This window comes from Cheilinus undulatus, linkage group 4 (genome assembly GCF_018320785.1).
Source record: "Cheilinus undulatus linkage group 4, ASM1832078v1, whole genome shotgun sequence".
NCBI lineage: Eukaryota > Metazoa > Chordata > Actinopteri > Labriformes > Labridae > Cheilinus > Cheilinus undulatus.
The window spans coordinates 36,141,935-36,156,992 of record NC_054868.1 but is presented as its reverse complement, the minus strand read 5'-3'; the positions used below and the strand labels follow the sequence as shown (position 1 = coordinate 36,156,992).

Here is a 15,058-nt window from a genome sequence, read left to right as displayed (position 1 = left end):
CAGAAACAGACTCTCAGTAATCTGTCTTTCTGGAACACTGGCTCTCCTGTGATCCCCTTTATCCTATGGAAAATCCAAGATATCCCTGAGTTTTAATCAACTGATCCTGTTAACTCAATAATCCTCCTTTTTTGGGCTCTTGCACTAGATCATCCCTCTGTTTCCATGCTTTATAGATTGAGTTGTTATTAACATTTTAACTGCTTTTAAAAACCTGTCAATCAATACGTGAGTGAAAGGAGTAAGGGTTTAGTCCTGGATGTTGGTCTAAGCTGATGGGGCTGCCCTTTTGTTTGCATTTGCATCATGGGTTTGTGCCTCTATGGCTCACTGCATACTAATTCACATGCACTTTGACTGGCCTGCATCAGTGTGTGCTAACTGAGGTGAGAAAAAGGGAGAGTTTATGATCCATTCATACAGAGGAGAGAGAGGCGAGATGAGTCTGGTGCCTCTGGTTAGCAGCAGTGAGGGATCGCGTGTCACAGCATCAGACGGCAGACCTCTGTCTCCATGCACTTGCCAAGGGACACACACATATATGAGGACACACACATAGACATACACACAAGCACGTTGGCCAAGACAACACAACAGCTGCAGTGCAGACATGATGGTGGCGACACTCAGCCATCCTTGTAATCCCTCCAGGCAGAAAGAATGGTGGCCATTGTGTTTGTGTGTGCAGCAGGCATTCCTCTCAGTTTTAATGTCTGATTTCAACCTGCCATGAAGGCTGTCATTTGAGTACATCTGTGCACGAACGAATTTCATCTGTCAACACGGCATGCTAGGAGATACATCCTGTTCTGACCACCCAGTTCACTCAAACTCACCAGATCCCCCCCTCCTCCTCTTCTTTTTCTCACCCTCTTCTTCTCCCGTCGCTTTTCAAATCACATTGTAACAGAAACTTAGCCAGCAGGAAATCGCAGTGAGTATCTTTGCTGAGAAAGCAGAGCAACAGGGCCAAGTGAACAGTCTGAAGGCTCAATGTTAGGGTTACAGAGGGGTGAGGCTCCTTTTAAACAGCTGCTGGAAAAGCCGGTCTAAAACATTCTGCAGGGGCAGTATTTGGTATGCTATAAAGCTGAGAAAGATATGAATGTGAGTGACTGTACAGTGCATCTGGAAAGTATTCACAGCGCTTCACCTTTTCCACATTTTGCTATGTTACAGCCAAAATGGATTAAATTCATTTTTTAACTCAATATTCCGCACACAATACCCCATAATGACAAAGTGAAAAAAGTTGTTTGAAATTTTTGCAAATACATTAAAATAAAAGACAAAAAAAATCACATGTATCACAAGTATTCACGGCCTTTGCCATGAAACTCAAAATTGAGCTCAGGTGCATCCTGTTTCCACTGATTTTTCTACAACTTGACCGGAGTCTACCTTTGGTAAATTAAGTTTAATGGACATGTTTTGGAAAGGCAGGAAAGGTCCTAATGGCCACAGTGGCCTCTGTCATCCATAAATGGAAGAAGTTTGGAACCGCCAGGACTCTTCCAAGAGCTGGCCGCCCCGCCAATTTGAGCAATTGGGGTAGAAGGGCCTCAGTCAGAGAGGTGACCAAGAACCTGATGGTCACTCTGACAGAGCTCCAGTATTGCTTTGTGTAGAGAGGAGAACTTTCCAGAAGAGCATCCATGTCTGCAGCACTCCACCAATCAGGCCTGTATAGTAGAGTGGCCAGATGGAAGCCAGTAAAAAGCACATGACTGTCCACCTGGAGTTTGCCGAAAGGCACCTGAGGGACTCTCAGAACTCTTTGGATAAGTGTCATGTCTGATGAAACCAGGCACCGCTCATCCCCAGGCCAATACTATCCCAGCTGTGAAGCATGGTGATTGCAGCATCGTGCTGTGGGGATGTTTTTTGGCAGAACTGGGAGACAAATCATGGTCGAAGGAAAGATGAATGAAGCAATTTACAGAGACATCCTTGATTATAACCTGCTCCAGAGCAGTCTGGATGAGAGCTCAAAGATTCATCTTCCAACAGGACAGTGACCCTATGCACACAGCCAAGGAGTGGCTTTGGGACAACTCTGTGAATGCCCTTAAGTGGCCCAGTCAGAACCCAGACTTGATCCCGACTGAGCATCTCCGGAGCGATCTGAAAATGGCTGAAAGCCCACGCTCTACATCCAACCTAATGGAGCTTAAGAGGTTCTGCAAAGAAGAATGAAAGAAATGCCCAGGCTTGCAGCATCATACTGAAAGACTTGAGGCTATAATTGCTGCCAAAGATGCATCAACAAAGTACTTCACTTTGTCATTATGGGGTATTGTGTATAGAATTTTGAGGCAAAATAATAAATTAAATCTATTTTGGAATAAGGCTGTAGCATAACAAAATGAAGAAAAAGTGGAGCCCTGTGAATTCTTCCTGGATGCACTGTATGTGGTGGACTGTGTGTGGTTTCTCAACGCTTAGTGAGGAAACTGCATTTTAACAGCGTGGACACATTATGCTGGTCTGTGTCCCTTCTTGTCTCTTTACACTAACATTTTCAGCCATTACTATAAACTACTTATAAACCTAGCTATAAAACTTTGCTTTGTTTTGGACTGGATTCATTGTTTTTATTGCACCCGAATGGAGGAGAAGCTGAATGTGCACTGTCTGCACTTTATAAGTGGTGGCAGGATCCACTGAGAATATCCAATTGTGCTTTTTATAATGCACCGAGGGCAGTGAAACACTATTACGACAAGCAGATTCTGTTATTCCTTAAAGAGTGGTGTGCCACTTTGTCTTCTTTGATGAATATATTTTCATACAAACAACCTCAGTGAGAGAAAAATCATGTACACAGACAAACATCTAGCAACCTTTCCCACTTAAAATGTTAATTCTGTGACTGGAAGCACTAAACATTCAGGCACTTGCAGAAAGAAGAAGAAAAATTCAACAATTAGGAGTGTCTGCCAGAAGCCAAAACATTAACTTAAAGGCACAATCAGCAGAAAATGTCTGCATGAAATTACAGGGATAACAGATAACAACCACTTGGAGGCTGACTAACCCTCTATCAGGGCTCTTGGGGGACACTTGAAGACAGCTCCTGGTATTTAACGTGTTTGTTAAAGCAAATGTGTTGTGAAGCCACAGAGAAGTACAGCCTGATGGGAAACCAGAGAGAAAATTTACTTTGAGTTTAGTCATTGTAGGCCTTGGTCCTCCAACAAAGGGAAGCTGTGAGGTCATCTCTTGGTTTTCATCTTGTTCTAGTAGCCTGGTTGGGTCAACCTCTGATGACGGCACTGGGATGCTGGATACAGGGACTTCAGGGGTGGTCAGGGTCATCCCACAAGCTGTGGCTGCTCTACGGACCCCAGGAACCTCCTGGACACGGCTGTACCATTGCAGCAGGTGCGGGAGCTGATGCAGAGTGTTTGCAGCGTGGGTTTCGAGGGAACACTATCAAGGACAATAAAAAAAAGAGAGAGCATTTAAAAAAACATGAGATATTGATTAAGGGGCTCATCTGGCCTGTCATCTCCAGTGGAGCGAGATGTCAGCTTCCAACAGAATTCACTTGTCAGACACACAGACACAAGGGGGGGTAGGGGGCTGGCAGGAAAAACACCAGAGCGGTGCTGGCAGGTGGGGACGGGTTAAAGACACAAACAAAGACGTGATCAGAGGAGCGGTGCCACTGTGTGCGACTATGTGTGGAGGAAGGAAGAAAAGGCGAGGGGACAGTGACACAGAGGGAGAAGGGGGCACTCCGCAGCATGACGAGTGGGTGCAGTGGGAAGGATCGGCCGGAGCTGCATGTGTCACGGACAGTGATGGTCGTTAAGAGGAGACACGCCTGGCTGAGTGTGAAACTGGAAACCACTGGAGCACAGCTGACTACTAAAAGCCTCATTGTGAGAAGCAAAGTTCATTCCCACAGTGGAGGAGGAACAGTTGGTGACGGCTGGAGGGTGAAATGGAGGTGGAGAACACTTCACTGCTCGACAGTGTAGCATCCCTGATAAGGGGTGGGACAAAATATTGATGTGGTAATATACTGTTGTCCTGCCACATTATGTGATACAATTATCAAACTGCTGGGGCTGAAAACTGATACTTTAATTTTTTGTTTTAAATACGCTCTGCCAATTTGACCAACAGGTCACTGCTTCATGACCCCTAACAGTAGCACTGATAACATAAAGGGTAATGTGAATTACAATAAGCTTGCAAACAGAAAGTTGGCAGCAGGATGTTTTGTTGCAATAAACCAATTATCACAATTGTAAAAAGTGGATTATTTTGCTGTTTTTATGGTTGATTTTCCATTCATTTCAATATGATTCTATGATTTCATTGCTTCCGCCTTGGGTAAGTATATTATGAAGTTAAAAGGTTAATATTTGCTCCAAAGGATGTGTGCTTTCATATAAGACTCTGTGGTTTTTCCAACTCAAAAGTTACGTTTTTCCTCATCATTTGTATCACTGTAGCTCTGTGACCCACTGACCTCCTGATGACCTTTTGTGCCATAGGCAGAAAAGTATTATTGATAAAGTGATGATTTACGTTTAGGAGTCTGTGCATTGTGTTTTATTTTAAAGATGACAAGATACTATGCACGTTTTCCAGGCTTTTTGGATCAATCTGCTCTATGTGGATTGACACGGTATGGTAGCTAGCACCAAAAGTAGACCTGCAGTATACCTCTAAAGAAGCGGAGGGGCACTTGTGGTACCAGAGCGTGGGGAGTTGAACTGCTTCGACTGAATAGAAAGGGAGCAATTTGTGGATTTTGCTGGCAGATTATGGCACAGCCATTGTGTGTGGAAATTGGAGGTTAGGCTATGTCTGAAACAACATACTGTTATACTGAGTTGCAACACTGAAAAAAGAAAATTGAAGAACTACTTAAAAAATGGCTCAATTTATTACCGGCATTAGATATCAGATTGCATAAATTTTCCTATCTGCTGATAACGATAATTCGCTTTTTTTAACCTAAATCTGCTGATACTGAGATCATGCTGATTTGCATTCACAAAAGTTGTGTGCTACAAATTCAAAATTCATTAAAGACTCAATAAGACAACATATTTAGCCCAAGTATGAAAGTGTGGTTTCTGGCACAGCTTTGAACACTTATACAGTACTTAAAAAATTACACCACAGGCCCTTTTACATTAAAAAACCACAACAAATATGGTTGCATAGAGGAGAAAATAGTGCAATCATGCAATGGAGAGTGTATAGGTGCTGACAGATACTGTTATGGATCAGGCCGCTGTAGGTGCAGTTGAGGTAGATGGTGTGGTAGTTACAGCTTTTATATAGCCTATGGATTGGCTCTACTGATTTATACATGAATAAAAGATAGGGTTCATTTAAGCAATGTCATTAAAAAATAAATGTTGTATCATAACAAGACTTAGCCTGCCATTACTACCCCCATTTCTGATCAATGACAACATAACACTGAATCAAACAAACATGGTACTCTGCAGTCTCCTCTGCAGGTACTTTTACAACTTCTTCAAACTTCACTTCTAAATTATGCAATCATCAAATGCTATGAATATTCAAAAACCGAGCTTTTGAAGTCTCGCAATTTTTTCTCTTTTAAGTTAAGAGTTTTGAGGTCAACGTAGGAACCCACCAATTCTTAATCTGTTGCAAGGAGAAAAGTGTTTCCAAAAAGGGAAAGTCATTGAAATGCATTTCAACCTGCTGCATTTGAATAGAAACCCTTCCTTACACTGTTATCACTCTTTGCCAGGTGCCTCAAGACCACCTTTAAGAAAACCTATGCCAAGTCAGCTGCAGCAAGTCCCCTTAACTCAAATTTCTGCCTGGGTGGATGTGAAAGACCCTGACTAGGGTTGTCAAACAGTACCTCATGAATACTATAAAAAGTTATCATAATAAAGACAGTAAGGAGCGACATATGATTAGGGGTCTGCAGCATGTATGGCACCTTCTATATGAGGTGATGTCAGACTTAAATAATGTATGCTGTGTTTATGTTTTCAGACCAAGCCTTGTATGGCTATGCTTGATCGCTCACAGTACCATAATGGGGGTTTTGCTTACAGTAAATCAAGTGAAGGTCAAGGTTTGTCAATGCATTTAAAGTTTGAAGTGTCTACAGGATAGATTTTACACTTTAATGAGCATCTGACATGTATTCATGCATGTGAATTAGGTGAAGAAGGAGGAGAAGGTCTTTTGCCACAATGGTTTATAACTGACAACACTCACACATAAATCATTAACACCAAGGCCCTCACCAAGTAGTGATAGATGCATGGTAGCAGCACCACATCCGTCAGAGTGAAGTAGAGTCCTTCAGCAAACACATGCTCCAGCGGAGGTAGGTCTGTTGTCTTAACTTTCCTAATCTCAGAGCTCTCTCTGCAGGTTGAAGTGGGAACTGCATCCACAGACAGCTTAGCCAGAGCCGCCCTGAGCTCCAGTCCATCATGGACCTGAGGTGACTTTCTAGGTTCATTCTCAGAGCCAGGGTTCCCTTGGTCTTCTTGAAATACTTTCTTTTGGTTCTGTCTCTGCTCCTGGAGTTTTTGTCTGCGTATTTTGTCATCGTTGTGGACTTTGACGGGTTCTGATAGCCTTTGCTCTAATGTGAGGATGGAGAGAGGTAGCTGCTGGGGTTGATATGAGGGATTTTTGAGGTGTTCTTCAACAGCAGAGGGAATGCCAAGTTCACACAGGCGGGTCCACTTGCTCACCTAAAAGCAAAGATAGAATTTCTTTCATGAATAAAACAGTAAAGTATTTAACAACACTATTGATAAAGCTTGATGCAAAAACAAATGTTTATAGCTCCAGAGAATTACAGTAAAACTATGTATACAACCTGTTCTATACCACAAAATTAAGCATTTTAAGCCTTTTTTTGCAGAGATGCACGATATTAGATAATGCCAATATCAGATATGCCAATATTAACAAATTATTTTCAGCTGTTGATACCAAGGTGCATCTAAAATATAGAATATTGTGTAAGAGTTTGTTTTTTCCTTTGACTTACTTAGGAAAGTTAAATTTCCATATATTCAAAATTCACATCCTACAAAGTGAAACATTTCAAGAGATGTATGAAATGAATCTCTGATATATGAAAGTTTCACTTCTCAAATTAAATTACAGGGAAAAAAAAACATTTTTCATGATATTAATCTTTTTAGATGCACCTGTAAATGTGGCTCAAACCTGAAACTTTAGTCCTCTAAAAAGACTTTAAAGTTCCAGGAATGAAGATGAACAGAAGGAAAGATTTGACTTGTCACAGATCAGTTGTTCCTGTGTTAAACTCGACGAACTTAACTGTACAGCTGCTATTTAATGCCAATATATTAGTTGTAAGCTAAATGTTCAAATCTGCAAATACTTATAATGGACGTTTTACCCTAATATTTGCCAATATTTATATTGTGCAGACAATACAATGCATCCCTCCCTTTGAGCATCCTTCTGCTACCAGGAGGGAAACAGTCGGGCTTTTTTTTTTTAATTCATCTTACTTTGGTCATGTGTATGACTGTCCCTGCTTTTCACATACCTCAGCACAGGCCTTCAAACAGGTCTTCTTGAATCCAAGCAGTGCAAGCACATCATTTCTAGATGGGTCAGCCTCCAGGGTCTTGTTAATGATATGTCTCAGGACCACCGCCAGTCCTGCCCTGCACAGCCTCTGAGTCTCATCCAACACAGCAGGGAGACGGCAGCCCCTCACCAGCCGGGGCAGATCCTCCACATGGATGTCAGAAACATCCAGTGTCTCTGGTAGCTTACTCTTCAGTAACAGTGAGTTGTCAGGTTCGGTGAAAACCAGAAAAACTTTGAAAGACTTGCACTCGCAGTAGGAGAGTAGAAACAAAGCGATGGAGGTGTGCAGAGGAAGACGATGCTCATCGTTTTGAGAGGAAACTTCCAGATAGAGAGAGGGGTGCTGCTGCTTTGCCTCTGCTTGCTTCATTGTGAATAGTTCTGTGGAGTAAAAACAGAGGAAGGTTAATATCAAAGTAGCATTTATCATGTGTTCATGTGTGCTTTAGGCATGACAGCAACAGATAATGCGCCAAACAACAATAATGAAAGCGGCGCATTAAATTGCGTTAATATATTGCCAACTTACAGCAGCTTTGGTATTATGAACATTAACACCAGCAAATACAATATAACCACGTTGTTATTGCGCACGCTTCCTGGAAAACAGTGGTACTTCTTCATTTCTTGAGCTACAGCAAGGTTAGCTCTACAGCGCCATCATCTGTCGACATGTAAAACTTACGACTGCACTGTTTTGGTAAATATTGCTCAACGTATAAACAAATTTAAAATATTTGAGAATAAAGCTTGATAAACTGTACGTTTGATGTGGGAGAAAGTTTACGCATTATTTTTCTCTAAGGGGTATCATTTCCTAAAAGGTTCCGGGCGTGTAGATGACGGACATATTTAAGGGTTGCACAAGTCAAAAGAAAAGCGTCCGCCCCGGCTGTTGGCTTCCTTTGTCGGAACTGTTGTTCCACCGTTAATTTTCAGTAAAACGACGTTATCTGTTTGACAGGGAGGCTTTAACCAGGAGAAGAACTTCAGGTAACTTAATTCAACTATTACGTATAATATGTGGATTTAGACTTGAAACGGAAAGCGGACGTTAAAGGTAACTTTAACGGTTGTGCCGCTGTCACGGTGCTCTGTGTTTCTGTTCCGGACTAATAACGTCACGTTAGTAACCAATATAACCCAATGTAACTGGTGCTAGTCTGCGTATCAAACCGACAGAACAGATCTGGTATACTGTAGTCACAGACTCAGCCACAGGGGTAGGCTACTTTCGTTCCTAAAAACATAGAGTTACCATGATAAATAAACATGACAGGACATGATGTGATGATGATTTCATCAGGATAGGCTGAGTAATGGTGTAAAAACTCGTTCGCATTCACAGTTAGTGTTTCTTATTTTTAAAGGGCTGACGCTGTCCCAATTTTGTTATTTTTTATCCTCCTGTACTCTGGCTTCTGTTAATATTTGTAACTTCAATTTATTTATTTTGCAGGTTTTTAAAGAGTCCTATATTGGTTTGTTGAAAGTAAGGTCATAAAAGTGATAAAAAGCCTGATTTTTACTTGTGAGAGTTCTTAAATGTTAAAGTCACGTTAAAACAGGCCCGCACACAGGATAGACTGGGCCCCTGGAAATCCCATGGATGGGCCCTCCCCAGTTGAGATTTATTGATGATATCAGTGCATGTTTGTTAGATCACTGGCAGTTGAAAGGTGAAAGGTGTGTCAAGCTGTGTGCTGAAAGGTGTGTCAAGCTGTTATTCAGTTATGATGTTCAAATTACTATTTCTGCCACTTTGACCCCGTTTTCATCACTTTCAGCCTTTTGTCCCACATTTGGCCCAGTTTCGCCTTTCCTTTTAACTATTATGCCGTTTATAACCCCTCTTCAAGACGTTGCCACACATTTTTGCCACTTTTTAAATAATTGTTAACACATTTTTGACAATGTTTGCCACTTAGCCTCTTGTCAGCAAATTTTGGCCCATTTTTACCCTTTCCAGCTTTTTTTAAAAACCCATTTTTGCCACTTTTATCCCATTTTTGCTTCTTTGAACCATTTTTTTGCGATTCTTTACCCAATTTTTGCCACTTTGTAACCATTTTTTCTGCCAGTTTTTGCCATGTTTAAACCATTTTTCAATTTTTGCCCATATTTGACACTTTTAATCAATTTTTAACTGCTTTTCAACATTTTCTGACCATATGGTATACCTTTTGTTGCAATTATTTATTATTTTTTCCTTAAAGTTATTTCAGATCCTTCTACTTTATTCTCTGGCATACTTGCCATTTGTGCACATCATGGCTTAATTATGAAGTTTGACATTACTTTCCAAATCATATCGTCAATGTGCCATCCACATTGTACATGTAAACATTACAAAAAAACATATTTATGTTTTAAGAAAAGAGGTTTACATTCTGAGTAAGACTAGAAATGCATAAATAAATACAATTATTTAATTTTGTTATCGGATAGGAGTGTTTTATTCAGGTTTATTAGATATAGTTATCAGGGATTAATTTTACCATGTATTATGAGAAAGCTCATAGAAAGCTTTCCCCAATATCTCCCCTCATGGGCAACCTTGCATTGACAAATATATGTCTTTATCCAATCTTTGTTTCTAGCTAAATGTATTCGATTTTAGTCATTCCTTTTTGCATTTATGCATTCAGAATTTAAGATGTATAAAGGAAATATAACTTTTTTTTGTTAGTTATCAATATTTTTTCCCAATAATAATCTTTATTTGGAAATATACGTGCATGGAGTGCCAATTTTCCTGCATTACAAATTTCCTTTTTTTTAAATTAAACAAACAAAAATAAAATAAATTCTCTGTCCACCCCCTTTCCTACCAGAACAAAGGAGACATTCCTTTGTGTATGAAGTTAGCATTTAAAAAGGCATTTTTGAGTGAGGTTCCATCGTACCATACTTTGGCTTGTGTAAGTACATGTGAAGTTTGTATAATTGTGTCATTGGGTTACCAAGTTGCCCACCAACATCTTTGTACAGCCCACCCTTATTTTGACAGGTCCTCCCTGACAAAATAAGTGTCCTCTCTGGGATAATAAAGGAGACACTTACCAATGGATATTAGTAAGTTATAATTTAATGTGCCTCAAATGTTAACAAAAATCTATTTTTGCCATGTGTGAAAGAAACACACAACATACAATTGTAAGGTGTTATATGGTTTCTGAATTGTAGAAACACATCTGCCTGTACATTTGTGGTTTATTGTTTCTTGGTTTATTTAAGGCATTTAAGTTATCAATAAATAAGTTATGCCCCATATTATGCTTAATATTTTCCAAAACATGCCAGCCACTTAAAACATAAATTCATGTTTACTCCTTTTTATGTCAGCAACAGTTTATGTTTGTAATTGTTTGTAATTGTGGTCTGGGTTAATTTGCAGCTGCAGCCTAAAAATCTGACTTTTATTTTATGATTCCCAGTGAAAGCCATGGCTGGACCTGTCAGTCTGGAGCTGGATCCCATCTTCCTGAAGGGGCTAAGTTACCTGCACTCCAAAAGTAAAGACTCCGCTGAGAAGCTAAAAGCTTTACTCGACGAGTCCCTCTCAAGAGGAAGTGACTCATCTTACCGTTCTCTACAGAAAGTAAGAAAATCATTGCATGGTTACACTTTGAATTTCTTTACTGTTCATTCCTCCTTTTTTATATTTTGGTGTTTAATTGCACAACTGCTTGGAAAGTTCTCCATAATCTTTGTGTCTTCTTAGGATATAGAAGTGTCCAAGGGAGCTGTGTCAAAACTGAGTTTAAGCAAGCAGGACTCCAAGTCCTCCTCAAGCTCCTCTTCGTCTAGCAGCAGCAGTGGCAGTAGCAAATCGAGCTCAGAGAAAAGCAAGAAAGAGGGAGAGAAGAGACCCTCTGAGAAGGTAAGAGATATGTTTTGTATTTTCTTGATCTTTCCTGACATCTTTTTGGATGCAAAGTGGAGCCAATCAAACCTACATCATCCCTTTGGAGAAAACTGGCCCTCCAAAATACTTTTAAAGAAAATTCACAGACCTATGTTGTTTTTTTGATGTACGCTTTGACAGAAGTGTTTACTACCTATATATTTATTTACATTGTGGTGATATTGTTAAAGTTGATAAGCAAGAGAAAGTTATGATTGAAATCAAATCTATTAATATATAGTTAAAGTTAAGATGGCTGAGAGGAAAAAGCATTTTTACCTGCAATGTTCTGGTTTATAAGGGCATTTTGATCCTACAGTATTAGTGCAGGGCTGAATTCTGAAGCAGAAAGGAAACAAAACTAAGCAGGTCCAGACTGTTATGTATTGTTTTGTTTGTTTTTTTTGTTACTACCTGTCTCGCCCACAAACAGGTCAGAGTTGATTTGGGCGATGTGGATCCTCCGAAAAAGCCTCGTTTGGAGAAACAGGAGAACCGTGCATCACCAATCACTGTTCAGACAAGTAAAGACCTTCTGCCAAACCTAAACGATGATGAGACCAACGCTGATGACTTTGCAATGGAAATGGGTCTGGCTTGTGTGGTTTGCAGGTACTTCTTTGTTATTATCAAATGATCTAAATTAACTTCACAATGTTTTAAGTTTATTATTTTTTGTCATACTCAATTTTGGAGAATTCAAAGATAAGCATGGTTATTATTGTATCATGCAATCCCAATCATGTATTGACTTTGCTGTTGTGTGTAATTTGCCTCAGACAAATGACAGTGACCATGGGAAACCAGCTGGTTGAGTGCCAGGAGTGCCATAATCTGTACCACCAGGACTGCCACAAGCCTCAGGTTACAGACAAAGAAGTGAACGATCCACGGCTGGTGTGGTATTGCGCCCGCTGCACCAGGCAAATGAAACGCATGGTGAGGAAAATAAATATTTTTCGAGTATTTTCTCCACTTATCTTCATCATCTGATTCTTTCTGTCTAAAACTAACTCTACCCGTATGTCCTCTAGGCCCAGAAACCTCCACAGAAACCATCCCCTGCCTCCGCGTCATCAGCCCCTGTTGTAAAAGACACACTGGTCAAAAAGACAGAGCTCAAAGCCAAGCCGGACACAGCTAGCACCTTCCAGGCCTTCAAAAGAGCAGAAGTAAAGGTGTGTTGGCTCATCATAATTTCAGGCTGTACAGTTAAATGTGCTCCAAGTTTACCCTGTAGTGAAGCAAAAACTAAGTGTCTTTATTTGCGTGATATAACTGGTAGCAGGTGAAGGACAAGCAGTACCTGTCAATGAGCACAACTGCTTAACAAGGCAGCCTACATCAATCCTTTCAAAGAAGATATGCAAAAAGTACATCTTCATTTCAGAATCAGACCACAGATGTCTGCGGCTTAGACAGTGCTCCTGTATGGTAACATTTCTCCAGGGGAGACGGGTTTAAAACTTTTTCAGCATACTTTATGGAGTTCATCATGAAGTTTTGTTGACAGTAGTGGTTTGAATATGTTAATTCAGTTTTAAAGTGGATGTGTTTTTCTTTTTTTTCACTTACTTTTAAAAGTATTGCACAAGTAAGCAAGTTTAAACTTACACTAGCCTGCAGGGTGCTGCTGATTGACACGTCTTGATAGATTTGCTGTATTTCGCAGTAATGTTAAGATTTTTTTTCCCATCAAGAAACTCCTGAAAGGACCTAAATAAGTCTCACACTACTTCATAACTCCTCCAACTTCAGAAAGTATTCAGACCCCCCTTCGCTTTTTTCATGTTGCAACCTGATGCTACAGTTGAAAAAAAAAAATGTGTCCTCAACAATCTATACTCAGTACCCAATCATGAAAAAGTGAAAACAGAATTTAAAAATTTTTGTAAAATTATTCGAAAAACTGAAATATTACATTGACATAAGTATTCAGACCCTTTGCAAAAAACACTTGAAATTTAGCTCAGGTGCCTCCCATTTCTCTGGATCTTTACTGTTACTGGTATTGTCTTAGATAAAGAACAAGCAAAGAGGGAAATAAGAATCCACCAGGAGTATTGAACAGAAGAATGTCTGGATTTTCTTTTACTTTTTCAATCATCACAGCTTGTTAGCAAATATCACAAAGTGGAGATAGGTATGTATTGGTAATAATCTTATCTGTTGCTGAAATTTTATGCCCTGACTTGTGTCAACTTGAAGGCAAAATTAGCAATTCAGACATCAAAGGTTCGTCAATACAAAGCAAAATACTTGTCTGTCACTTTGAATTGTAATTGTGCAACATATTACCAGAATGTAGTTCCTAAGTAGGCAGAATGCATTAGATGAAATTATTACATCTGTTAGGTCAGCAAATGTGTTAAATAATGCACAGATATGATATGCATCTAAAGTTGAGTTATACGTCTGCCCTTAAGTGTCATATGAGTGTCTTTTCAAGGTTTGGACAAGAAAAAGTTTTACTTATTATATGAAAAAAAAATCTTGGAATAAGATAAAATAATTATTTATGCAGCATTATGATCATTTCAAAATCTGTATCTTTTTAGGCATCAACAACCTCAGCCAACCCCACCAGCAGCAGCTCCTCTTCAGGCAGTGGTCTCACAGGCTGGGCTGCGTTTGGTGCCAAGACGAACCCATCTCTCCCTGCCAGCTCCAAACTGGGTTCCTCAGGCCCCAGTGGGAGTCACAAAAGCTTGACAGCTCCCTCTGGTCAGAAACCTGTCGGCCTTTCTGGGCTTGCAGGGACCAAGTCTGGACTCGGAAGCGCAAAGATACCTGGGGGTGGCAACGGAAACGGCTCTAGCCAGGTTCCTCTGAAACCACCTCCACCCCTGACTCTGGGTAAGCAGCCTCTGAACCGTTCAGGAAGCGGGGAAAACCAAGGGAAAGGGTCGGCATCATCAGGGGCCGGCTCCCCGAGCAGCTCCCAGGCAGGGGCGGGAGGAAACGGAGGCAATAACGGAGGAGGGAACGGGAACAATGGGAATGGATCAAAGGCTGCACAGGGGGACAAAGCACCAACATCCCAAGAGTCCCAGCTGAACGCCATGAAACGATTACAACTGGTGAAGAAGAAAGCAGCTCAGAAGAAACTGAAGAAATGAGCAAGGAGAAGATAGGAGGAATTTGAAAATAAACACTTTGGAGTTAGTACCAGAGTAATCTGTCTGTATTAGCAGAGCATCTGTATCTGTAGTGACACCATTCAGTCAAATACTTGAATCTTTCTTTGTGTAAATGCTGCTGGACTCTGTGCCTCGTTCTGTCCTAACAAATCTAACCATTGAAAGAGTGACTGTCACTTTTTATCAACAAATGTCATTAAATCTCCTCTCTTATACACTGGCAGTAACACTGACTAAGTAGCTTGTGCTGTTATTGAATACAAATCATTACAACACACTGTTAATAGATCTGGATTAGGTTTATCATGAAAATCATAAATGCTCAAATATAAATAACGACAAATGTCTTTATTCACATTTACATCACAACATATATACTTCATGTATTATCATTTCACATATAACATCTGAG

The 15,058-nt window shown here is 40.3% G+C and overlaps 2 protein-coding genes across 3 annotated transcripts in view; one reads left to right on the top strand and one right to left on the bottom strand.

Annotated features, from left to right (window-relative positions):
* gstcd (glutathione S-transferase, C-terminal domain containing) overlaps positions 1-8,229 on the bottom strand; it is a 112,368-nt gene extending 104,139 nt beyond the window's left edge. The window contains exons 1-4 of one of the 2 annotated variants that reach the window (XM_041784240.1): positions 8,129-8,229; positions 7,553-7,980; positions 6,261-6,719; positions 3,163-3,432 (exon numbers count right to left, since the gene is read on the bottom strand). In XM_041784240.1, coding sequence (XP_041640174.1) covers positions 3,163-3,432; positions 6,261-6,719; positions 7,553-7,969 — 1,146 coding nt within the window. In that variant the 5' untranslated portion in view covers positions 7,970-7,980; positions 8,129-8,229. Of the gene's footprint in view, positions 1-3,162; positions 3,433-6,260; positions 6,720-7,552; positions 7,981-8,128 lie in introns of those variants that run through there. The other variant, XM_041784241.1, reaches the window with a different exon arrangement.
* A 244-nt stretch (positions 8,230-8,473) lies between these two features.
* On the top strand, positions 8,474-14,879 carry ints12 (integrator complex subunit 12). Its single transcript, XM_041784220.1, has 7 exons — positions 8,474-8,592; positions 11,037-11,200; positions 11,324-11,482; positions 11,940-12,118; positions 12,286-12,445; positions 12,541-12,684; positions 14,065-14,879. The coding sequence occupies exons 2-7, from the start codon at positions 11,045-11,047 to the stop codon at positions 14,623-14,625; spliced, it is 1,359 nt and encodes a 452-aa protein (XP_041640154.1). The 5' UTR covers positions 8,474-8,592; positions 11,037-11,044; the 3' UTR covers positions 14,626-14,879.
* Positions 14,880-15,058: the final 179 nt, after the last annotated feature.

Coding starts and splice junctions, on each gene's coding strand:
- ints12 (XM_041784220.1), top strand. CDS start 11,045: ATGGCTGGACCTGTCAGTCTGGAGCTGGATCCCATCTTCCTGAAGGGG. Junction 11,201..11,323: donor CTTACCGTTCTCTACAGAAA/GTAAGAAAATCA, acceptor GTGTCTTCTTAG/GATATAGAAGTGTCCAAGGG. Junction 12,685..14,064: donor TCAAAAGAGCAGAAGTAAAG/GTGTGTTGGCTC, acceptor GTATCTTTTTAG/GCATCAACAACCTCAGCCAA.